Raw genomic sequence first — 26,208 nt, forward strand, 5'->3', positions numbered from 1 at the left:
AGCAAATGAAGTTAAGGCCACAGCAGGACATGCATGATCTTCTTAATTGGAAAGTAAGCCTGATGAATGGCAGTGGCAAGAGATTTAACACGTTCCATGTGTGAGTGATCCTTCAAACAGTTGTTGAAGCTGGACAGAGACATGGATTCCCACATCATAGTGAAACCGTGGAAATGTGAGGACTGTGGGAAGGAATTCAAAATTCCATCTTTGCTTGAACATCATTGCCACGGTCACACCGGGGAGCGGCCGTTCGCCTGCTCCATGTGCAGCAAGGGCTTAATTCATTTATCTAAGATAGTGATCCACCGGCAGAGTTTCACGGGGAAGAGGTCTTTCATCTCCTTTGTGTGGGAAGGAGTTCATTTATTTATCACCCTGGTGACCCACCAGCCAGCTCACACCAGAGAGAGGCCGTTCGCTTGCTCTAAGTGCATGAACGGATTCACCCAGTCATTTGCCTTGCTGATCCACCAATAGGTCCATACGAGGGAAGAGACCATCCTCCTGCTCTGTCTGCATGAAGGTATTCATTAATTTGTCTGCCCTGCTTATGCACCTTCGGGTTCACACCAGGGAGAGACTGTTCTCCTGCTCCATGTGCAGGAAGGCGTTTTTTCATTTATCCACCCTGGTGACCCACCAGCTGGTTCACACCGGGGAGAGGTCATTCACTTGGTCCGAGTGTGGGAAGGGATCCATTAACTCCTCTGACCTGCAGACAAACCGGCACATTCACACCAGGGAGAGGCTGTTCACCTGCTTCGTCTGCGGGAAAGGGTTTAGCCATCCTGCTGGCGCACAGGCGCATCCACACTGAGGATAGACCGTTCTCCTGGTCTGTGTATGGTAAGGGATTCACAGATTATTCCAGCTGCAGAGACACCACCGGTTTCAAACTGGGGAAAGTCCTTTCACCTGCTCCGTGTGCGGAAAGGGATTTAGTCAGTCATCCCATCTGCTCAGACACCAATCCAGTCAAGTAGAGCACGTTTGGATTCTTTGTGGGTGTGATTTGTATTAGTATTCAAGAGAAAGGGTAGTATTGCTGAGGCAGGACTGACTGCAGGTAGAGTAGGTGGCGGTGCATGGCTGATAGCATGGAGCAGAGGATCCAGAAAGAGAATTGTTGCTGAAGGTTTCGAATTTGTAGTGTGTACTGGGTATCCTGTCCAGGTTCAAACTGTGTTGGGCTGAATGTGGTCCAGAGTCCATGTGAGATCAGATGGTTCCATAGGCAGTTCGGAGGAATAGCTGATTTTGATGAAGGGCTTCTGCCTGGACATCGATCCTGATGAAGGGCTTATGCCCAAAACATCGATTCTCCTGCTCCTGGGATGCTGCCTGACCTGATGTCCTTTTCCAGCAACGCACTCTCGACTATTAGTACTCAAGAGCGCTTACATTCACTGGTCAGTTGAGCACCTATTAAGACACACTTACTGATTTGGAACATGCAGTGGAGTCGAGAGATGTATACCTGTCATGTTTTATTCTGTGAAAAAGCCTATCCCATGGAAAGATTGGCTTCAGTTTGTCCCTTCCCCAGGAGGCTGTCAGGACGATGACATGGGAAACAGAGAATGCTTGTCCAGTACTGAAGGTTGGACAAATTGGAAAAATGAGAGTTTCTGATAATGTCTTACAATTCTGGTGGCTTTTGGAGGTATTTTTGAAATTGTCATGGTCTGTGTGACCCACTGATGTTCCCAGAGTCTGAGCCACACCAAAAATGGCAGGATGGAGAAGGGTATGCAGACATGGGTTATATCCCTACCATAGAGTCATAGAACCTGACCGCATGGAAACAAACCTTTCCGTCCAACTCATCCATGCTGACCAGTTATCCCAAATTGGTGAGGCCACTTCTGAAATATTGTGTTCAATTCTGGCCTTCTTGCTATCAGAAGGATGTTAAAGTTGAAAGGGCTCAGAAAAGATGTACAAGGATGTTGCCAGGCTTGGAGGGTTTGAGCTCTAGGGAGAGTCATAGAGTCTTAGAATCATGGAGATGTACATATGGAAACAGACCATTCATTCCAAATTGTCCATGCTGACTAGACATCCAAACCTAAACTAGTCCCATTTGCCAGCACTTGGCCCATATCCCTCAAACCCTTCCTATTCATATACCCACCCAGATGCCTTTTTGAATGTTGTCACTGTAGCAGCCTCCACCACTTCCTTTAATAGCGCATTCCAGACACATGCCACCCTCTGCGTGAAAAAGTTGTCCCTTAGGTCCCTTTTCTCACCGTAACCTTATGCCTGCTAGTTCTGGACTCCCCCACTCCAGGAAAAAAAACCTTGTCTATTTCCCCCATCCATGCTCCTCATGATTTTATAAACCTGTATAATGTCACCCCTCACCCTCTGACACTCCAGAGAAAGTAGCCCTATATTGATCAGAGCATTGAGTATATGAATTGGGAGGTCTCTGTCCAATGGTCACTTACTGTTCCATTCAATAATTCTATTGGAAGTATATGACATAGCTAAAGGACAAAAATACAACATATAATTGTATTTGAATCTCGGAGACTAGCATATTGAATATATAACCATTAAATAACACTAGATAGATCTCTGTCCCTTCTCAAGTTCCAGTCCTGATAAATGCCTTGCGGACCTGAAAGCCTTGAGAGACAGAGAGAATCTGAAACCCTTTCCATTTGATTCACTTCCTCTTTTTCCAGCTGCTATAACTGAATGGTTTTACTCCTCCCCCTCTCACTCCCCATTTCCAACCCAGGATGAGGAATGGAAAGGGGAGACATTGATTTGCTCCCAGATGTTACCCAGAGGGAGGGAGTTTCCCTCTGAAACTGGCCTCGTCCCGCGTTGTGACGTTCACGATGGAGGGCGGGGCGTCGTGAAGGAGCCAATAGAAATCGCAGCGCCGACCGGTGATGTCGCTGTGTTCCAAGTCCTTTTGGCCAACGGCCCGTACGTCGCACAAAGAATGAACCATACTTGGCGACTGACCATTTGCAAACCCTGGAGGACCCGAAAGGAGTCTGGTCCTCCTGCCAATCAGAGCTCACCTATTGTCTAAATGAGCTCGGGAAGCTGCTACTACTTGTCTGAATGAAGATAGAGCTTCACCCCAGACTGCAACTTCCTTACTCTGTCCAGCATCCGTGATTATGGCACTTTCTTTCTACACCCTTCCCATCCTTTTCAATTTCTTTTCTCGTTCTGGGGTTAAACTGATATCCCTGCCCTACCTCAGCTCCTCAGACCACATCTCTGTTATGCTAATCCCAGTATACAGGCGTGTCAGACCGGTTCTGAAGCAGGTGAAAACCTGGCCAGGTGGAGCCATTTCTGCTCTTCAAGACAGTTTTGAGCGCACTGACTGGTGGGTGTTCAGGGAGACGACAAATGATAGCGATTCCATCAATTTAGAGGAGTACATGATGTCGGTGATTTCCTACATTAGCAAGTGTATTGACGGTGTCATTGTGTCCAAGACCATCACTACTTGCCCCAACCAGAAGCTATGAATGACTGTAAAGGTGTGTGCAATGCTGAGGACCTGTGATTCTACCTTCATAGCAGATGATAAGGCGGGCCTAACAACAGTGAGGGCCAACCTGACCCGGGCATCAAAGAGTCAAAATGTGCATACACAGAAAATACACAGCCACTTTCAGGACAGCAGTGATAAACTGAGCGTGTGGAAGGGCATCCAAGCCATCACTAACCACCGAACAGCATTGCCTGGTTGTGCTGGTGGTGCCTCCCCACTGCTGGATGAGTTGAACAACATTTTATGCATAGTTTGAGGCACAAAATGATGTGGCAGCGAGGAACTCCAAGCCCCCACCCACCTCCCAATTCAGTCTCTCACGACCAGACTGTGCAACAGTTTCTTCCCCCAAGCCATCAGACTCCTTAACACTATATGATTGGACTCTTTTTCTATCTGAAATTTTTGCATAACTTTGAATTGCTGCTAGAAAAATGTCTATTATTTATCGTGCTTTTATTATGCCATAACTTGCGTGTTTTGTACTTCTGGTCCCTCAAAGTAGAGGAGATGACAGAAACATTGGATGCTGGTGAGAGAACGTTCACAAAATTAATCCCGGGAATTGACGTGTTTGCTAATGATGCAAGGTTGAGTAGCTTAGTTACACATTCATTTGAGTTTGGAAAAATTAGAGGAGATTCTTAATGAATAAATATCAGAATCTTAGTGGGCCTGAAAGGTTAGTTGCCAAAAAGGTAGTGTTCATTTGTGGGAGAGTCTCAGACCAGAAGGAATAGTCTCTAATCTTAAGTGTTTGCATATTTATGATGGAGATAAGGTGGATATCTTCTCTGAGGGTAATGACTGACAGGGCTATTGAAGCTCTATCACTAAGTATAGTCAAGGCAGATGGTGGGCAGAATTTTAATCAATAATAAGGCATTAATGTCGATTTGTGGATTATAATATTAGACATTATGGTAATGAATGGTGGAGCAGATTCAATGGGCTGAATGGATTATTTTGGTCGAAGGTTTTGTAAACATCCTGTGGGATCTTGACAGGGCAGATATGGATAAAATGCTTCAACCTATGCATGATATTCAGACCAAGGGTTCCACAGGAACCAGAATTGTCTGTTTTGAATTTCTATCCTGTGCAGATGGTGATGCTTCCTGTAATCTCCTTTTACAGGGTATGAGAAAGGGAAGGAATTGCAGGCTGAAATATCAAAACAAGACAATCATAATCAGCCTTTGAATCTCAGGATTTATTATTTCTCTGCTGCCCTGTCTGCTTCGAAAGGTTTCAATCATCAGTGAGACTGAGGCACACAGACCTGAGTGAGAGTGTCCCAGTGAACTGACTGTGGGAAGAGCTCTAAGCGGATACACAGCCTGAAATAGCAACATCCCATTTGCAGTGGCAAGAGACAGAACACATTCCGTGTGAGTGGTCTTTCAACTGATTGTCAAACCTGGAGAGAGATCAGGACTTCCATGTGATGGAGAAACCGTGGAAATGCGAGGATTGCAGGAAAGAATTCAAATTCCTGTGTCTGCTTGATTCCCATCATCGTGGTCACACCGGGGAGAGGCTATTCACCTGCTCAGTGCGTGGGAAGGCATTCGTTCACCTATCCACCCTGGTGACTCACCAGTGGGTTCACACCGGGGAGAAGTCATTCATTTGCTCAGTTTATGGGAAGGACTTCACCCATTCGACTTCCCTGCTAACTCACCAGCACATTCACACCAGCGAGAAGCCGTTCTCCTGCTCCACCTGCAGGGAGCACAGATTCCTCTGCCCTGCAGATACACCAGTGTGTTCACACCGGAGAAAGGCCATTTACTTGCTCAGTGTGTGGGAAGGCCTTCAGTCGGTTGTCCCATCGACTGAGACACCTCTTCAGCCACACCGAGTAGAGAGTTTTTTAATTCTTTGTGTAGGTGTGACTTGTATTAGTATTCAAGATAGCACACATTCACTGGTCAGTTGAGCATCTATTTAGAGTCTCTTAATGATTTGGAACATGCAGTGACATCAGGAGGTATATACCTGAAATGTTTGACTCTTTGAAGAAATCTGAGTTGGAAAGTGTGGCACTATAAGAAGTACAGCAGGTTAGGCAGCATCCGAGGGGCAGGAGAGTTGATGTTTCGAGCATAAGCCCTTCATCAAATTCCAGCGCCATACTTTTTGACACTGACTTTCTAGTATCTGCAGTCCTTGCCTCTGAGTCTGTGACGAAATCTGCCCGTGTAAAGATTGGCTCCACTTTCTCCCTTCCCAGTGAGGCTGTCAGGATGATTACATGGGTAAAAGAGAGAGCTCTTCCAGTGCTGAAGGTTGGATAATTAAAATTAGGAAAAAATAAATTTTCTTACTGCGGCTACAATCCTGGTAGCTTATGTGAGAAATGCCTCAAGGTATTTGGACATTGTCAGAGTCTGGTGACCAACTGAGATCCACGGTTTGAACCACACAACAAGTGGCAGGATGGAGGGGGGAATGTAGACATGGGTTATGTCCCTACCATAGAGCCATAAAACTCCACTGCACAGAAACAGACCTTTCAGTCCAACACGTCCTTACCGACCAGATATCCCAAATTGATGAGGCCATTTCTGGAATACTATGTTCAGCTCTAGTCTCTCTGCTTTGGGAAGGATTTAACACTTAAACGATTCAGAAAAAGTTTACAAGGCTGTTGCCAGGGTTGAAGGGTTTGCGGTAAAGAGAGAGGATGAATAGGCTGGGACTGGTTTTCTCTGAAGCATCAAAGGTTGAGGGGTGACCTTTATAGAGGTTACAAAATCATGAGTGGTATGGATAGGGTGAATACTGATGCTGTTTCCCCAGTGTGGGCGAGTCCAAACCCCCCCCCCCCCCCCTCCCCAGGATAAGGAATGGAAAGAGGGAGACATTGCTTTGTTCCCAGATGTTGCCCAGAGGAAGGGAGTCTCCCTTTGAAACGGGTAGATAAGATAGTGAAGAACATGTTTGGTATGCCTTCCATTTTTGGTCAGAGCATTCAGTATAGGAGTTGGAAGGTCGTGTTGCGGCTGTACAGGATGTTGGTTAGGCCACTTTTTGAATATTGCATGCAATTCTGGTCTCCTTCCTATTGGAAGAATGTTGTAAAACTTGAAAGGATTCAGAAAAGATTTACAAGGATGTAACCAAGGTTGGAGGATTTGAGCTATAGTGAGAGGCTGAAAAGTCTGGGGCTGTTTTCCCTGGAGCGTTGGAGGCTGAGGGGTGACCTTATAGGGGATTATAAAATCATGATGGGCATGGGTAGGTTAGAAATATTGGGTCACAGACTTTAACCTCATACTTTCAATGCATTATCTGAGCTGAGATGGCATCTATTGTTAAAGCTATCTTGAGAATGTAACTTTTTAAAAAGTTCTGGGATTTACATATGAAGGAACCAAAACTAATTCATCTTTTGAAAAGATGAAAGATTTAAGCTAAATTTGTTTAATATTACATTCCTGAACAATAGTCTTGTGTGATTCCAGGCAGCTGGCCAATGACAGACGAGCTGTTTGGAGCATGGAATATCAGTACCTGTCACTGTAGCTCCTATTGGCTCCTTTAGGAAGTTCTCCATATACACTTAGGGCTATCTGGCTGCATGAGGGTTTTCAGGTTTGTGTCCTGGATAATATGTGATCATCAGGCATCTGGCAATCTACAAGAATTGCCACCAATGTTATGTTTCTTTAACTGTACTGACCATGATCACTTATTTTGCAATTTGTTTTTTTTTGCAGGAAGACATACGGAAAGAAATCTGAAAGCAAATGATACATCGACTTTTGACATAGCCACTTGATTCATTGGGACTAGAATATCAGCACCCATACCAATCGAGAAGAAATGTTTGTTTTTGTCTGCGTGAGAGATTTTGGATACTGGTGTGGCAGGAAGAACATTGAGACACAGATACGCAAGTGAGGAAGATTCAGGGCACTGACTGTGAAAGGCACTTTAATGATTTACTCAGTTTGGGGGATCAAAACCACACCACCAGAGACTGTTCACCTGCTGTGTGTGCAGGAAGGATATGTCGATTCTTCCACCTTACTAATGCACCAGCAGGTCCACACTGGGGAGAGACCATTCACCTGCCCGGAGTGTGGGAATGGATTCAGTCAGATGTGCAACCCTGTGGACACGCCAGCGAATCCACACCAGGGAGAGGCCATTCACCTGCTGTCAGTGCAAGAAGGGCTTCACCAGTTCCTCCCACCTGCAGAGGCACCAGTGAGTTCATGTGCCATCGCAGGGCAATTGAAGGAGTGACAGCTGAATGCCATTATCAACTGGACGATCAACCCAGTTCTGGGGACTCATGGGTTCGAATCCTGCCACGGCAGATGGCGGAATTGGAATTCGGTCAGAAGTCTTGAATTCAGAATTGGTAGGGAGGGAAAGACATCTGATTCACTCATATCCTTTTTAGGGAAGGAAATTGCCGTTGTGGGAAAGGATTCACTCAGTTGTCCTAGCTGCATTCTTTACCCAGTCTGGCCTACATGTAGCAGTATGGTTGACTCTTGACTGTCCCTCCTCCCCCCGGGGAGAAATTTACTTGAATGACGGCACGGTGGCTCAGTAGTTAGCACTGCTGCTTCATAGCACCAAAGTTCCAGGTTCGATTCCAGGCTCTGGTGACTGTCAGTGTGGAATTTGCATGTTGTCCGTGTCTGCGTGGGTTTCCTCAGAGTGCTCCGGTTTCCTCCCACAGTACAAAAATGTGCAGGCCAGGTGAATAGTCCATGTTAAATTGCCCATAGTGTTAGGTGCATTAGTCAGAGAGAAATGGGTCTGGGTGGGTTACTCTTCGGAGGGTTGGTGTGGACTGGTTGGGCTGAAGGACCAGTTTCCACACTGTAGGGAATCGAATCTAATCTAATCATATCCGAACCTAACCATATCCCTCTAAACCCTTCCTACTCATATACCCATCCAGATTCCTATTAAACATTGTAAATGCACCAGCCTCCACCACTTCGTCTGGCAGTTCATTCCGTACACACACCACCCTCTGTGCGAAAAAGTTGCTTCTTCGGACCATTTTAAATCTTTCTCCCCTCACCTTAAACCGATGCCCTCCAGTTTACAACTTCATCTGCCCTGGTGAAAAGACTTACAAAAGTTGAGCAGCCAGACAAAATGCAAAAAGAATACAACGTCGAGCTACAGGGAAAAATAAAATTGTGGCTCCAGCCGTTTTTTCTCCTTTTGGCCTTTAGATCCTTTACATCTGTCAGTAACAGTAGTCACCAAAGCGCACACTGCGCATGCTCCGAGGTGTCAGCGAGGAAGGCGCATGCTCACCGGTGTCAGCAAAGTAGTACGCATGCTCCTCGAAGTCCGAAGAACGGCACGCGACTTCCTTTTGATGGACCAATGGTAAAGCCTGGAGGACCGGATGGAGATTGGTCCTCCTGCCAGTTAGAGCACCGCTATTGTCTGAATGCAGAAGGAGGACCATAAGCTTCTGTAGCTGCTGTGAAGATTGAGCTTCAGCCCAGACTGTAACTTGCTTCTTCTGTCCAACATCTGTGAGTACAGCACTTTCTTTTCTCACCCCCTATTCCATTTAGTTTTCATTTTGGTGTTCAATTATAGTCATAGAGATGGATAGTACGGAAACAGACCCTTCGGTCCAACTCGTTCATGTCGGCCAGATATTACAACCTAATCTAGTCCCGTTTGCCAGCACCCAGCCGATATCCCTGTTCATATAGTGTTGATTTGCAGCAGCTGAAAGGAAAGGGAGTGATTCTCTGGGGTGGAGACAGACTCAGGAAATGTTGGACCAGGTCTGTCTCTCAGTTGGCAAACACATGGCAAATGCAGTACCTCAATGTGAAGCTATAGCCTTTGCTGTGGCAAAACAAAAGCAGAAAGGAGGTCCGTTTTTAAATGTGATACATTGGGATGTGGAGAAAGTGAGGATTGCAGATGCTGAGGATCAGAGTCGCACCCATATTCCTAATTTCTTCGTCTCCGCCGCATCTGCTCCCAGGAGGACCAGTTCCAATACCGAACAACTCAGATGGCCTCCTTCTTCAAAGACAGCAATTTCCCCCCAGACATGATCGACGATGCTCTCCACCGCATCTCCTCCACTTCCCGCTCCTCCGCCCTTGAGCCCCGTCCCTCCAATCGCTACCAGGCCAGAACCCCACTGGTCCTCACCTACCACCCCACCAACCTCCATATACATCGTATCATCCGTCGTCATTTCTGCCACCTCCAAATGGACCCCATCACCAGGAATATGTTTCCCTCCCCTCCCCTATCAGCGTTCCGAAAAGACCACTCCCTCCGTGACTCCCTTGTCAGGTCCACAGCCCCCACCAACCCAACCTCCACTCCCGGCACCTTCCCCTGCAACCGCAAGAAATGCAAAACTTGCACCCACACCTTCAGATTCCTGAAGAAGAGCTCATGCCCAAAACGTCGATTCTCCTGCTCCTTGGATGCTGCCTGACCTGCTGTGCTTTTCCAGCAACATATTTTCAGCCCACACCTTCCCCCCCCCACCCCCCCCCCCCTTACTTCCCTCCAAGGCCCCAAGGGATCCTTCCATATCCACCACAAATTCACCGGCACCTCCACGCACATCATTTACTGCATCCGCTGCACCCGATGTGGCCTCCTCAACATTGGGGAGACAGGCCGCCGACTTGCAGAACGTTTCAGAGATCACCTCTAGGACACCCGGACCAACCAACCCAACCACCCCGTGGCTCAACACTTCAACTCCCCCTCCCACTTCACCAAGGACATGCAGGTCCTTGGACTCCTCCTTCGCCAGACCATGGCAACATGACGGCTGGAGGAAGAGCGCCTCATCTTCCGCCTAGGAACCCTCCAACCGCAAGGGATGACCTCAGATTTCTCCAGTTTCCTCATTTCCCCTCCCCCCACCTTGTCTCAGTCCCAACCCTCAAACTCAGCACCACCTTTCTAACCTGCAATCTTCTTCCTGACCTCTCCGACTCCACCCCCACTCCGGCCTATCACCCTCACCTTGACATCCTTCTACCTATCGCATTTCCAACACCCCTCCCCCAAGTCCCTCCTCCCTACCTTTTATCTTAGCCTGCTTACCACACTTTCCTCATTCCTGAAGAAGGGCTCATGTCCGAAACGTCGATTCTCATGCTCCTTGGATGCTGTCTGACTTGCTGCACTTTTCCACCAACATATTTTCAGCTCTGATCTCCAGCATCTGCAGTCCTCACTTTCTCCTAAAAGTACAGCTAGTCAGGCAGCATGAGAGTTGATGTTTTGGGCACAAGCCCTTCATCAACAATGATGTGTAGATGTACAATGGGACCTCAGTGTCCTTCTGCACCAGTCACTGCCAGTTGTCGGACAGGTGCAGCAAGCTATCAGCAAGGCAAGTGGTATATTAGCAAGAGGAATTGAGTTCAGAAGTGGGGATGTCTTCCTGCAGTTAGGGGGGGGTCATTGAACGTAATCACTGCTGAGTTCATGTGATATTTTGAACAACAATGAAATGGATGTTTATGGGGGATATTAAGAAAATGGTTTCAAGACCAGCATAGAACAGTTACAGTGTCAGACAGCACAGAAACAGCCCCTTCAGTCCAACTAGTCCATGCTGACTATGTTCTCAAACTGAACTAGTCCCACTTGCCAGTATTTGGTCCATATCCTCTGAATCTTTCCTATTCAGATACTTATCCAAATGTCCTTTAAATGCTATAACTGCACCACTTCCTCTGGACATTCATTCCACACGCGAACCACTCTGTGTAAAATGAAAAATAATGTCCCTCATGTCTTTCAAATCTTTCTCCTCTCTCCTTCAAAATTTGCTCCCTAATCTTGAAACCCCCACACAAGGGAAAGGACACCTGCCATTCATGTTAGCTATATCTGTCATGATTTAATCAACCTCAGTAAGGTCACCTCTCAACCTCCTATGCTTCAATGAAAAATGTCCCAGCCTGTCCACCAAAATGTAGGTATATTCATATCCAGTTATGATCTGTGCAATACTGGTCCAGGCACGAAAGACCAAATGTCCTAGTCCTGCTCCCAATTCTCACCCTCTGTGTCCAGGACAGCAAGAGACCATAAGACATAGGAGCTGAGATTAGGCCATTCAGCCCATCAGGTCTGCTGATAGCACACAATCGCAGCTGATAAGTTTCTCAGCCCCATTCTCCTGCTTTCTCCCCGTAACCCTTGATCCCCTTGATACTCAAGAACCGGTCTACCTCCGTCTTAAATATTCTCAATGACCTGTCCTTTGCAGCCTTCTGTGGCAATGAATTCCAAAGATTCACTACTCTCTGGTTGAAGAAGTTTCTCCTTATCTCTGTTCCAAAAGGCCTTCCCTTTACTCTAAGGCTGTGCCTTCAGGTTCTTGTCTCTCCTACCAATGGAAACATCTTCCCAACATCCAGTCTGTCCATGCCATTCAGTATTCTGTATGTTTCAATTAGAGTGTGGGACTGTGTATCAGCATGAACCAGACCCTTCAGGGTGAGATGCAGCAGGAATTAGGTTCAGCAAAGTGAGAATGGAGGGAGTGTGTGTGGGATGGAGATTTTCAGCTTCGAGGGAATAAGAGAGTTTGCTATAAATGGGAATTTAGCAGATGGGTCATTGGGCCGAGGAGTGGGAGATGGAGTTTAATTTAGACAAATGTGAGCAGTTGCATTTTGGTCAAGCAATCCAGGCAGAACTGGCACAGTTAAGGGGAGTGTTGCTGAATAAAGACCTTGAAAGTGGAGTCTCAGGTAGCTAGGATAGTAAAGAAGGCATTCAGTATGCTTTCCTTTCTTGGTCAGAGCATTGAGTATGGGAGTTGGGAGGTCATGTGGCCGCTGTCCACGAAATTGGTTGGGCCACTTTTGGAACACTGCATTCAATTCTAGTCTCCTTGATATAGGAAAGATGTTGTGAAACTTTGAAAGAGGTTGGAAAAGATTTACAAGGCTGTTGCCAGACTTGGAGGAATTGAACTACTGGGAGAGGGAGAATAGGCCAGGGATATGTTCCCTGGAGCATCAGGGACTGAGGGGTGACCTTATGGACGTTTGTAACAGGCATGGATAGGGTGAATACCCAAGTTTTCCCCAGGATGGTGCAGTCCAAAACTAGACGGTGCATATTTGAGGTGAGAGGAGAATGGTTCACAAGTGTGGTTGTGAAGACTGGACTTTCAGAGCAGCTGTCAAAGATGTTTTGCCCTGACTGGGAGCAGAAGTTGTAACAGTGAAATCTTTCATTTATGAGCAAACAACTGAGTGAGTGAGTACATCCGGGATTTTGGGGGAAAGTGGGAATTCATTGCACTTTGGGGATGCAGCCCTTCCCTATCCAGTCATTTCTGCTGTTGGGTGAGACTAGACCTCAAGATTAGGGGGAGTAGCTTTCAAACAAAGATTAGGAGGAACTGTTTTTCCTGGAGAGTAGTGAATCTATGGAATTCTCTGCCCAGTGAAGCAGTAGAGGCCACTTCAGTATATTGAAGACATGGTTGGTGAATTAAGGGTAGTTTTGACAATGCAGGGAGGAGGAGCTGCGATGGTGCGATTATCTTAATGAATGGCAGAGTAGGCCTGACAGGACAAATGGCCTACTCCTGCTTTTATTACTATGGAACTATAAACCTGCATTTCCCATGGCTAACCCAGCTTCAGGATGACAAGGATTGGATCCTACATATTGAAGGGGTAGTTAAATGGGAAGTTAGGTAAAGGTGGAGGGTTGGCACTGCTAATCAAAGCACTGATCACAGGGTAGTCTGGTGTCAGCTCAGATTTCAGGTCCTGATTTCTCTGTCCTCTGTTGATCTCCCTGTTCGCTTAGAGTAAGATGTTGGTCTGTCAGCTCTGCTGGATTTCTGCTGAAGCTTTGACACCCATTTTTACACCATTTGGAACAATAAAACATTGAGTCAATTGAGACCCAACCCACCATCTCTCAGCCTGTCAACCATCAAGATACAGTGTTGTCATAGCAGGGAATCAAACAAGAAAAACGAATCAAAATTAGAAATAAATAGATACTCGTGCTTAATGTTTGTTCACTCGTAAGTAAACCAGAATAGGGCACTATAAGAATCCTGGGAGAACCCTATTTTGAGGAATTCTGTCCCTTACATCTATTAGTACCCAGCTATAATTTACAACAACATTTACAACCACAGAAATAAAGCATCTGTTTCTCAATGTCTGTGTGATATGCAGCACAGAAATAGATTTTTTTATTTCTCTCATGCGTGTGTGTGTGTACACACAAGTCCATGGCAGTGAATTTATATTTGCAGCATTATATTTGCCGATACATTCTATTTTGCTCCTAAAATGAACAATCTCCAGGCAGTCAATACATATAGTATTATGTAAATTCAACTTTTGAAAATAGAACCAGCCTGACTCAAGGTTAGGATACAGACAGGCTCTGATCTCACACCTTTCATGCATTGTCTGAGCTGAAATAGAGTCGTAGAGATGTACAGCACAGAAACAGACCCTGCAATCCAACTTGTCCATGCCGACTAGATATCCCAACCTATCTAGTCCCACCTTCTCACACCCAGCCCATATCCCTCCAAACCCTTGCTATTCATATATTCCATCCAGATACCTTTCAAATGTTGCAATTGTACAAGCCTCCACCTCTTCCTCTTGCAGCTCATTCCGTACATGTACCACCCTCTATGTGAAAAGGTTGCCCCTTAGGTCTCTTTTTTATATCTTTCCCCTCTCACCCTAAACATATCCCCTCTAGGTCTGCCCTACCCCCCAATCCCTACCCCCCAATCCCTACCCCCCAATCCCTACCCCCCCAATCCCTACCCCCCCAATCCCTACCCCCCCAATCCCTACCCCCCCAATCCCTACCCCCCCAATCCCTACCCCCCCAATCCCTACCCCCCCAATCCCTACCCCCCAATCCCTCCCCCCCCCCCCCCCCCCCACTCTTCCCCCCCCCCCTTCCCTCCCTGATGAAGGTTGGTACATTTACAGCATGTAAAAACATCTGGGTTGGTGTATGAATAGAAAGGGTTAAGAAGCATATGGGACAAGTGCTGGCAAATACAACTAGATTAATTTAGGATATCTGGAAGACTTTGGCTGAAGGGTCTGTTTCTGTGCTGTATGACTCTGGCTTTCTACTAATGTTTGCCACATCTGTATGTTCAGTTTCTCTCTGGTGTCAGTGTTAATGCCTTGATGTCTCATTTTGTTCCCCTCTTCCTGGGGGCGTTAACCATTTTGTGTCTGGTTGTTCCTCAAGAAGCTGCATGGCAGGTTCATCCTGAATTAACATTTTTGTTTGTTTCCCAAAATTAGACCTGCTCGCTCTCAGCAGCATCCCAATGTCGTGGAAGATATTAACTTTCAGGTGGAGTCATCCAAACTTCAGAGAGATGTCAGTCTTGATATTTTTGCTTTTCTGCCCCTGTAAGATCCTGAATCAGTACCTTCAGAATTAGCTAGAATGGAGTGAGAACAGAGAGAGAGAGTGGGATGGTGCTTTCAATTTTGGGGAATATTCTGCAGAAAGTAGAATTGCTTGTTCTGAGTTTCTATTCTGGACTGACAGTGATGACATTTGTAATCTCTCTTTTTACAGAGTATTTGAAGATAGAAGTTTCAAATCAACAGATGAAGGGCTTATGCCCAAAACGTCAACTCTCCTGTTCCTCAGATGTTGCCTGACCTGATGTGCTTTTCCAGCACACTTCTCGACTCACTGTACAGCATCTGCAATCCTCGCTTTGACATCAATATCTGACAGTCACTCAATCCATTAGGACCTCAGCAATTTTCAACTTAGATTCTGTGAGAAGGAGCAAAGCTTTTTGGTTCCTCTTTCAGTACATTTTCAGCATCAGTGGGACTGGATGAGAGACTCTACTGTTGAACCGCACTGAGTGTGGAGCCTGGAAGAGTGATACGGCCTGGAATGCGGAATTCACGGCAGGGAGTGGCTATACACGTGTTTGTGTGCAGCTGAAGCTTTGGCCATGGAGAATCCTGAGGAATCTCACCCTGTGGAGAAACCGTGGAAGTGTGGCGACTGTGGAAAAGGCTTCCGTGTCCCGTCTGCCCTGGAGATTCATCAGCGCAGTCACACCAGGGAGAGGCCATTCTCCTGCACCGAGTGCAGGAAGGGTTTTACCCAGGCCTCCACCCTGCTGAGGCACCAGCTGGTCCACACGGGGGAGAGGCCATTCTCCTGCCCTGAGTGCAGGAAGGGCTTTACCCAGGCCGCCTCCATGCTGAGGCACCAGCGGCGCCACACAGGGGAGAGGCCCTTCAGGTGTCCCGAGTGTGGGAAGGGCTTTACCCGGCCCTCCATCCTGCTGACCCACCAGCGGGTCCACACAGGAGAGAGGCCATTCCCCTGCCCCGAATGCGGGAAGGCCTTCAGCAATTCCTCCCACCTTCTGACCCACCAGCGGGTCCACACGCGGGAAAGGCCCTTCAGCTGTCCCGAGTGTGGGAAGGGATTCAGTCAAGTGGGCGCCTTGCGGAAGCACCAGCTGCTCCACACCGGGGAGAGGCCATTCAGCTGCCCCGAGTGCTGGAAAGCTTTCAGTGATTCCTCTGCCCTGCTGAGACATCAGCTGGTCCACACGGGGGAGTGGCCTTTCAGGTGCCCCGAGTGCGGGAAGGCCTTCAGCGATTCCTCTAATCTCCAGACCCACCGGCGGGTCCACACGGGGGAGAGGCCCTTCAGTTGCCTCGAGTGCGGGAAGGCCTTCACCTGCTCCTCCCTTCTGCGGAGGCACCAGCGAGTTCATTTGCCATCGCAGGGGGTTGAAGGAATGACAGCCTAGTGACATTGTGAACTGGACTAACAACCCAGTTCCGGCGAATCCTGCCACGGAAGATGACGAAATTGGAATTCGGTCAGAAACCTGGAGTTCAGTATTTAATGATGAAATCATTTTTCGGGGCGAAGAAAACTCCCATCTGACTGACTCATGTCCTTTTTAGGGAAGGAAAACTATTGTTAGGGGAAAGGATTCACTCAGTCGTCCCAGCTGCATTGTTTCTCTGGTCTGGCCTACGCATGACTGACTCCAGATCTACAGCAGTGTGGTTGTCTCTACACAGCTCCCCCCACCCATTCACAGGGAGAACCTTACTTGGATACAGGGTATGGATTGAAATTGTTGAGTTAAGTAATACTTTCTATGCGTAAAGGCTGTACCAAGGATCCAGTTACAAAGGGACAACTAGGTGCTAACTAATAATAAAGAAACGGTGGCACAGCGGTTAGCACTGCTGCCTCACAGCGCCAGAGACCCGGGTTCAATTCCCGACTTAGGCGACTGACTGTGTGGAGTTTGCACGTTCTCCCCGTGTCTGCGTGGGTTTCCTCCGGGTGCTCCGGTTTCCTCCCACTGTCCAAAGATGTGCAGGTCAGGTGAATTGGCCATGCTAAATTGCCCGTAGTGTTAGGTTAAAGGGGTAAATGTAGGGGTATGGGTGGATTGCGCTTCGGCAGGGCGGTGTGGACTTGTTGGGCCGAAGGGCCTGTTTCCACACTGTAAGAAATCTAATCTAAAGTGGGGGGAGTGTGTGGGTTTTGACCTTGAGCTGTTTAAAAAAAATCAGTTACTTTTTTTCTATGCCATTTTGCTAGGGGGATCTGAATCTGTAACAAAGTTGGGTCACAATAAAGGTTACCTGAATTTACCGTTGGGCTCAGACTCACATTGAAAGCTGTGAGCTCTAAGTAGTTTTTGTTTTAAAGCTGCTCATTTCTTTCAGCCTCCTGCACTAAGTTTCCAATGTCATGTATCAGATGGAGCAGTGAATGAGGAGCTTGTATCATTAGAAATTGTAAATTTTTCAGGAGTGCAGATACTGCATTGTTTCAGCAGCATTGTAAAGTTTACTGGCAGCACTGGGAGGTGTGGGATGTGTTCGCGAGAAACTGTTTTGAGGAGCCGGTCTTGAACTGGGGTGGATAAAGTTAAAAATCACGCAACACCAGGTTATAGTCCAACTCATTTATTTGGAAGCACTCGCGTTCGGAGTGCTGCTCCTTCATCAGGTAGCTGTGGAGCAGGATCAAAGCACACAGATTTTATAGCAAAAGATCACAGTGTCATGCAACTGATAGGATATATTGAACAAACCTTGATTGCTGTTAAGTCTTTCATCTTTTTGAATGGGTTGCAGGTTTCCTTAATGTATAAATCTCAGAATTTCTTTTAAGTTACAATCTCATGATGACTTAGGTTTTATAAAAATAGGTGACTTCTCAGCTCAGACAATGCATGGCAGGTGTGAGGCTTGAGTCTGTCTGTATCCCAATCTTGAATCAGACTGGTTTCATTTCTGAAGTAGAAATTTATAAAATACTACATGGATTGACTGCCTGCACTAACTGGCTGCAGATTGTGTGCTTTTTTGAGTGAAAATGCATGTATCTGCTAATGTAATTCTGCAAATGCAAATTCACCCCATTGTGAATTTGCACCTTGTGCATCAGAGTGCGCGTACCATGCTTTGTAAAGTGTGGGTGTGTTGGAGTACAAGCCTCAGGAGTTGAGAGTGTTGGGGTGTGTGTTTGAGAGGTATGGATAAAAGCGAGAGCTTGCATTTTGCTAAAACAAAGATGTGCAGGACTTGTACAGTTAATGGGAGAGCCCTGGGTTGTATTGTAGAACAGAGAGATCTGGGGGTGTTCAGGTACACAGTAGTTTGAAAGTTGCATCATTGGTAGACTGGGTGGTTAAGAAGGTATTTAGCACACTTGCCTTCATTGTTCACACCATTGAGTATAGGAGTTGGGACATAATGTTGAGGTTATACAGGATGATGGTGAGGCCACTATTGGAGTACTGAGTACAGTTGGTCCTGTTATAGGAAGAATACTATTGGAGAGGGTTCGGAAAAGATTTGCCAGGACTGGAGGATTTGAGTTATAAGGGGAGGCTGAGACTTTCACTAGAGCAGAGGAGGTTGAGGGGTGACCTTATTGAGATATACAAAATCATGAGAGGTGTAGTAAAATTATTAGCAAAAATAGCGAGGTGCAAATGTTGATATGTCGAGCTACCGGGGTGGGGTGGGGGGAGGGGTGGGAGAGGTGTGTGTGTGGTGGTGGTGGTCATTGAGGCTCTATCTTTTTTTCTCCCATTGGCCTTTGGATAGTTAGAAACTGTCAGTAACTCCATCTCCACAGAGTCTACCACACATGCTCCTCAGTGTCAGCAAAAACACCGCCCATGCTTGTAGCTGTCCGCAAAAACGGCGCTATGTTGTTTTGATGGACCAATGAGGAGTACTGGAGGACCGGTAGGAGTCTAGTCTTCTTGTTAAACACAGCCTCTCTATTGTCTGAAAGTGGACCATTAGCTTTTCAAGCTGTTGCTGCTTCTCTCTATGAATGAAGATTGAGATTCACCACAGACTGGAACTTCCTCTGTCCAACATCTGTGAGCACAGCGATCTCTCTTCTCTCCCCCCCTCTTCTATTCTCTTTTTTTCATGCAGGGGTTCAATTTGTGACTTGAAGCAACTAAAAGCAAAGGGAGGGAATCCAGGAGGGGACAGACTGGAAAAGTTGGTCCAGGTCTGTGTCTCAATTGGCAAACACATGGCAAATGCATTACCTCAGTGTGAAGTTATAGCCGGTGTTGTGGAAAAAGAAAACAGCACAAAGCATTGTTTAAATGATCATCTATTGGGATGGCAGAAGCTGGAGATCAGAGTCAAAAAATGTGACACTGGAAGCACAGCAGGTCAGACAGCATCCGAGGAGCAGGAGAGTTGATGTTTCAGGCACTAGCCCTTCATCAGGAATGTTGTGTGGATGGACAAAGAGGTCTCAGCATTTTTTCACACCAGGAGAAATTGAGGTCTGCAGATGCTGGAGATCAGAGTTGAGAGTGTTGCTGGAAAAGCACAGCTGTTCAGGCAGCATCAGAGGAGCGGGAGAATCGACGTTTTGGGCTGATTCTCCTGCTTCTTGGATGCTGCCTGACCTGCTGTGCTTTTCCAGCAACATATTCTTCCACACCAATCAATGCCAGTTGTCAGACAGCTGCAGCAAGCAATGCGCAAGGCAAGTGGTATATTAGCAAGAGGAACTGAGTTCAGAAGTGGGGATGTCTTCCTGCAGGTATGGGGTCACTGAATACATTCAAGGCTGAGTTCATCTGATATTTTAAACAAAAATGAATTGGATGGGTATTGGGGAAGGCAAGAAAATGGTTGTGACGACCAGTAAAAGAAGAATTAAAGTCAGACAGCACAGAAACAGACCCTTATCCGAGGATGGATGTGGTGTTCCCTACATTGGACAAACAGGCAGAAAACTAGCGACTAGGATATATGAACATCAACTAGCCACAAAAAGACATCACCCACTATCCCTAGTATCCTTACAGATGCATGAGGAAGGACACCACTTCGACTGGCACAACACATCCACCCCAGGACAAGCCAAACAGAGACACGCATGAGAATTCCTAGAAGCATAGCATTCCAACCAGAATTCTATCAACAAATACATTGACTTGGATCCCATTTACACCCCGCCCCCCGAAAAAGAACAGGAAATGACATTGCCATACGAAATGATGCCACCACAGGAAATGACATCACCAACCCAAAGAAACCCAAACATCTAAATAGAAAGTGGGCTACACCACTGGTGCTTCATCTGGAGGCTCACTGCAGATGTTACCTAGTCTAGTGATGGAAAATGAACCTTTCAGCTCAGCAAGCAAACCGACATCCAGAACCTCACCCTGAGCTACAAACCTTCTCAAAACTCACCAGTTTCATGGTCCAATCTGGTTGCTGAGATTCTTCATATTGATGGATCCACTCCAATTAAACACTGGGAAGAATGAAGCCACTGGTTTCCAATTTGTTGCATCCATCTTCATTCCTCAGCCTCCATCTCTCTCCCTTATAACTCTCAGATTCAGCCAGGCTGTTCATAACTTGCTGCATTGGATTCTGAGAGTAGCTTCTGACCTGTGCCAGCACAAAGCCTCCTGTATCCGCCTCTGTCATCTCATTCGAGCCTGTCCCATTCTCAAAATAGCTGCTGCTGCCGGAATCATCTTTGGTCCCTTCCTTACCTCCAGGCTTGACTACTTCACTGCTGCAATCAATAATTTTACGCATTTGCCCTTCTGTAAACTTGAAATCATCTAAGACTTTGCTCTTGTTTCATGGCAACAATTCTCATTCCTCTGTGGCTCATGTGTCCACTGACCTGTGCTGGTGCCCATTCAAGCAACAACCAAATTTTAAAATTCTCATTTTAGTCTTCAAATCTCTCCAATGGTTTCTCCCATCTTTATCTTTGTAATCTCTGTATGTTGAGATGAGTGTGCTGCTCCAATAGTGAGTGTCTTTGAACAGAACTTGCAGGTAATGGTCTCCCATGTAACTGCTGCTCTTGACCTTAACGGTAGTAGTTTGAAAGGAGCTATCTAAAGAGTTTTGACTTTCCAAACATCCTGATATTGCTTTCTTGATAATTGATTCTAACAGCTGCCCATCAACAGCTGTTGAACTAACTGGTCTTCAATTTCTCACGTATTGCTTCTCTTCCTTTTTGAATACAGGTGTTACATTAGTATTTTTCCACTCCAGTGGATTCATAAGATATCAGAGGCCATTCAGCCCAACAAGTCTGCTCCGTCATCCAATCATGGCTGAAGTCAACTCCTTTCTAGCGCTTTCTCTTCGTAACCTTTGATCACCTTGACAATCAAGAATCTACCTATCTCAGTCTTAAGAAAGATTCATTGAGTTTATTTTATGTCCAAGGAATTTTGGAATATTGTAACTAACGTATCCACTGCCTTTAGTACATTAGAATGTAGGCCATTAGGCCCAGGGGACCTGTCTGCCCTCAATCCTGATAGTGTACCTATCGACGTTAATTGTTTAAGTTCTACCCTTTCGATAGCCTCTGACTTGCCGGTTCCAATAGGGATAGTATTGCTGTCCTCCAATGTGAAAGCTGAGGAAAGTTTTGATTTAGCAGCTCTGCTATTTCAGTGTTCCCCCCACTAACTCAGCGGTTTCATCTTCCAAGGGACAAATATTTACTTCAGCGATTTTGTTCCCTTCAGCATACCAATACCAGCTCTTGCTATTCTTTTTGATATTTTGTGCTGGGTTTATTTCGCAATTTACCTTACCTATTTTTATGAATTTTATTCATATCCGTTTGTTTATGTCTGAAAGTTTCTCAATGCTTCAGCCTTCCAGAGGTCTGGAATAACATTGCTGAAAATTGAAAGAAAATACGTTCAAACTTAAAAGAAACTCACCTTTCAAATGGCTGGGGGCGGGGAAAACGATTGCCCCGCCCCCATTGTCTCCGAATTCTTGGAGGACTCCTCCGACCGCGCCACTTCGGCGGGTGATGACGTCACCAGGAGGTACCCCGCCCCCTTTGAGTTGGCGCATGTGCAATGGGACAAAAACAGTGTTACGGAGTGTGGGAGAGGAATGGCGCCGGCGGATGAAGGAGCAAGAACAGGAGCCGCTGGAAAAGCTGAGCAGGTCCGGCAGCTCGTGTCGGGAGGAATGTGAGGAGGTGTTTCGGGTCCGGGGATCCTCCTTCAGAACAGGACCAGGTTTCAGGAACATCCCGGGGAGGTCGCCAGGCCCGAGCGCCAAGACTCCTGCCCCGGGTGAGAGGAGACAGTGAGACAGGGTAGGATTGGGAACCGCGGGAGGAGGGAGACTGGGGAGTTTATAAACTCCTAGGGGGAGGCCTCAGGCCTCCAATAGAAGCCCCACAGGCCCAGTGTTTACTTCACCGGCGAAGGAGCTCTCGGGTTGCCCGGGCAACCGGCCGCCAACTTTGTGAGGGTCAGGCGCCTGTTGTCTTGGGACGGGGTTGTTGGATTGTTGTATAATATTGATCTCTGTACTTCTAATCTTGAAGATTTAAAAAATGTACACTGGCTTCAATTTATGAATTCTAAGTACAGAAGCAAAATATAAACATCTCCTTGCATGCCTCCCAACATGTACATAGGGGCCAAGACCCTTTTGATTAATGAAGGTGGTGCCCAGCAGACTCCTGCTCACAACCTGTTCTGTCAGCCTTTATGGGAGAGATATGATAGCAAAACCCGTGTAGCCAAGTAATTTGAAGTCACACTTTGGTGCTTTAATCCCCTCAAATTCAGCATTACGTAAAGGCTATAGGTGTACCAGACTCCCTAGGACAGCCAGGATGGATAACAAACAGGAGAGCTGAGGTGTTATCCTCGTCAAGCCTGTAACTTCTGCAAAAAACACCATCAAGTTAGTTAAATGCAATGTCCCCTTCAGCAATCCCACGCTGACTCTTCCTAATCCACCTTTCTCCGTGTGACTACAAATTTTGACCAGAATAACTATTTCTGCTTTTCCACCAAATTTAAACTGGCTGCCCTATAATTGCTGAGCATATATTTACGACCTTTCTTAAATAAGGCTGCAATGGTTGCAGTTTTCCAGTCACTTCCTCCAATTCCATGGAAGACTGTTGAATTATGGCGAGTGCTCCCATAATTTCTGTCGTCCCTTTCTTCAAGATCCTTGGATACATTTCATCGAGTCCCAGTGCCTTGTCAACTTCTAAGTGCCAACAGCTTATCGAAGACTTCTTTCATATTAATTTTGAACTTATACAGTGACAAAGTCACCTTCTTGGTTGCCCCGTAAGAATTAGTTAGAGTGGAGTGAAAACAGAGGGGGAGAGAGAGTGGGATGGTGTTTTCAATTTTGTGGAATAAGAAAAGAATATTCTGCAGAAAGTAGAATTGCTTGTTCTGAATTTCTACCCTGCACTGACAGTGATGAATTTTATAATTTCTTTTTGCAGCGTATTTGAAGATCTGAAGACAGAAGTTTCAAAATGAACAGGTGGAAGCGTTATGCCGGAAACATTGACTCTCTGCTCCTCGGATGCTGCCGGACCTGCTGTGCTTTCCCAGTGCTGCGCTTTTTGACTCTGACTCCAGCGACTGCAGTCCTCACTTTGACATCAATGTCTGACAGTCACCCAATCCATCAGGACCGCAACAATTTTCAACTATGATTCTGTGAGAAGGAAACAAGCTTTTTGGTTCTTGTTTGAGTACTTTTTCAGCATCAGTGGGACTGGATGAGAGACCCTCCTGTTGCAGCGCACTGAGCGTGGAGGGTGTAACAGCTATACGGCCTGAAAACAGGAATTCACAGTGGGGAGGGGCTGTACAAGTGTTTGCGTACAGCTGAAGCTTCAGCCATGGAGAAACCAGAGGAATCCCGTACTGTGGAGAAACCATGGAAGTGTGGTAACTGTGGGAAAGGCTTTTGTGCCCCGTCTGCCCCAGAGGCTTATCAGCGCAGCAACACCGGGGAGAGGCCATTCTCCTGCCCAGTCTATAGGAAGGCCTTCAGCAAATCCTCCGACCTGCTAAAGCACCACCAGATCCACAGAGGGGAGAGGCCATTCAGCTGCCCTGAGTACGGCAAGGCCTTCAGCAATTCCACCACCCTGCTAACCCACAAGCGGGTCCAGGCAGGGGAGAGGCCCTTCAGCTGCTCAGAGTGTGGGAAGGCCTTCAGCAATTCCTCCGACCTGCTGAAGCACCAGCGGGTCCACACAGGGGAGAGGCCATTCTCTTGCCCTGACTGCGGACAGGCCTTCGGTGATTCCTCTGCCCTGCTGACCCACCGGCGGGTCCACACAGGGGAAAGGCCCTTCAGCTGTCCCAACTGCGGGAAGGCCTTCAGCAAATCCTCTGACCTGCTGAAGCACCAGCGGGTCCACACGGGGGAGAGGCCGTTCTCCTGCCCGGAGTGTGGGAAGGCCTTCAGCTATTCCTCTGCCTTGCTGGCCCACCGGCGGGTCCACACCGGGGAAAGGCCCTTCAGCTGCCCCGAGTGTGGGAAGGCCTTCAGCAGTTCCTCCTACAGGCTGAACCACCAACGGGTTCACACGGGTGAAAGGCCTTTCAGCTGCTTAGAGTGCGGGAAAGCCTTCAGCAATTCCTCTAACCTGCTGACCCACCGGCGTGTCCACACACAGGAGAAACCCTTCAGCTGTCCCGAGTGCGGGAAGGCCTTCAACAGTTCCTCCCAACTGCTGACCCATCAGCGGGTCCACACAGGGGAGAGGCCGTTCCCCTGCACAGTGTGTGGGAAGGCTTTTAGCAATTCCTCCAACCTGCTGAACCACCAGTGGGTCCACACGGGCGAGAAGCCCTTCACCTGCTCTCAGTGTGGGAAGGGTTTCACCCGCTCCTTCAACCTGCGGAGCCACCAGCGAGTTCACGAGGATTGAAGGAGCAATGGGTTGGAGGGGTTGGTGGTGGCGGTGTTGGGTGTGGAGAGTGTGTGCGCTTTGACCGTGAGCTGTTTTTAAAAAAAAACCTACTTTTTCTATGCCTTTTTGCTGGGGGGAATCTGAAGCTGTAACAAAGTTGGGTCACAGTAAAGTTTACCTGAACTTAACGTCAGGCTCAGGTTCTCATTGAAAGCTTTGAGCTCCAAATGGTTTTTGTTTTAAAGCTGCTCATTTCTTTCAGCCTCCTGCACTAAGTTTCCAATGTCGTGTATCAATGGAGCAGTGAATGAGTAGCTACTATTGTTAGAAATTGTACATTTTTCAGGCTGTAATGAGTACTGCACCATTTCATCAGCATTATAAAGTTTACTGGCAGCAGTAAAGGGTGTGGGCCGTGTTCACTAGAAACGACGTGGAGGAGCCGGTGTTGGACTAGGGTGGGTAAAGTTAAAAATCATAGTTAAGTTAAAAAGCACCAAGATATAGTCCAACAGGTTTATTTGGATGCACTAGCTTCCAGAGCACTGCTCCTTCATCAGGTAGCTGTGGAGCAGGATCATAAGACACAGAATTTAAAGCAAAAGATCACAGTGTCATGCAACAGAAATGATATATTGAAAAAAACCTGGATTGCTGTTAAGTCTTTCATCTTTTAGAATGGGTTGCAGGTTTTGCTTCATTAATGTATAAATCCCAGAACATTTTTTAAGTCAGTCTCGAGATGACTTAAGGTTTTATAAAAATAGGTGACATCTCAGCTCTCACAATGTATGAAAGGTGTGAAGTTTGAATGTGTCTGTATCCGAATCTTGAATCAGACTGGTTCTATTACCAAAGTAGGAATTTATAAAATAATACATGGATTGACTACCTGCCGATTTCTGCTCAAAGCGCACATCGAATGTATCTGCAAATGCAAATTCACCACATCGACCCATATGTATGTGTTTGCAAGTGTGTATGCTTGGTAACGTTTGTCTGTGTGATGGAGTATAAGCCTCTGAGAAGGACAGAATAGTGACAGACATCATCTCTGTTCTCTGCAGTTGGCAGCAGGAGGCCAGATGGCATCAGGATTCAGGAACCAACGTGCTCAGGGCTGGAGAAGTGGGAAAGGGAGGCTGCAGTGGGTGTGGTTCAACAATGTCAGGAGGAGACAGCCAGTCAGAAACTACAAAGACAAAGCAGAACCCCAAAGCTATGGGCAGCACAGTGACTCTGTGGCTAGTGCTGCTGCCTCACATTGCCAGGGACCTGGGTTTGATTCCAGCCTCTGGGGACTGTCTGTGTGGACTTTGTGCATGGTTTACCTCTGGGTGCTGTGGTTTCTACCCACAGTCCAACAATCTGCAGTTTAGGGTAATAAGCCAGGGGGAGCTACAGAGCTATATGGTAGG

The 26,208-nt window shown here is 46.9% G+C and overlaps 2 protein-coding genes across 8 annotated transcripts in view; one reads left to right on the plus strand and one right to left on the minus strand.

Moving 5' to 3' along the window:
- Positions 1-26,208, minus strand: part of LOC122545194 (uncharacterized) — a 785,061-nt gene that overhangs the window by 733,858 nt on the left and 24,995 nt on the right. The gene's annotated exons all lie outside the window — the stretch shown is intronic.
- Positions 8,911-24,978, plus strand: LOC148144898 (uncharacterized). Of its 5 annotated transcripts, XM_087975141.1 has the most exons (3): positions 8,911-9,054; positions 15,125-16,300; positions 23,872-24,978. In XM_087975141.1, the coding sequence occupies exons 2-3, from the start codon at positions 15,519-15,521 to the stop codon at positions 24,806-24,808; spliced, it is 1,719 nt and encodes a 572-aa protein (XP_087831267.1). In that variant the 5' UTR covers positions 8,911-9,054; positions 15,125-15,518; the 3' UTR covers positions 24,809-24,978. The 5 variants fall into 5 exon arrangements, with proteins under 5 accessions (XP_087831267.1, XP_087831265.1, XP_087831264.1 ...); XM_087975139.1 differs by lacking the exons at positions 8,911-9,054; positions 15,125-16,300 and adding an exon at positions 21,987-22,047 and having other exon boundaries at positions 23,363-24,978; XM_087975138.1 differs by lacking the exons at positions 8,911-9,054; positions 15,125-16,300 and adding an exon at positions 22,039-22,178 and having other exon boundaries at positions 23,363-24,978.

This window comes from Chiloscyllium plagiosum, unplaced genomic scaffold (genome assembly GCF_037043375.1).
Source record: "Chiloscyllium plagiosum isolate Xiang-an unplaced genomic scaffold, Cpla_swu_hap1 HiC_scaffold_27, whole genome shotgun sequence".
NCBI classification, from domain to species: domain Eukaryota; kingdom Metazoa; phylum Chordata; class Chondrichthyes; order Orectolobiformes; family Hemiscylliidae; genus Chiloscyllium; species Chiloscyllium plagiosum.

Coding starts and splice junctions, on each gene's coding strand:
- LOC148144898 (XM_087975141.1), top strand. CDS start 15,519: ATGGAGAATCCTGAGGAATCTCACCCTGTGGAGAAACCGTGGAAGTGT. Junction 16,301..23,871: donor AGGCACCAGCGAGTTCATTT/GCCATCGCAGGG, acceptor TTATCAGCGCAG/CAACACCGGGGAGAGGCCAT.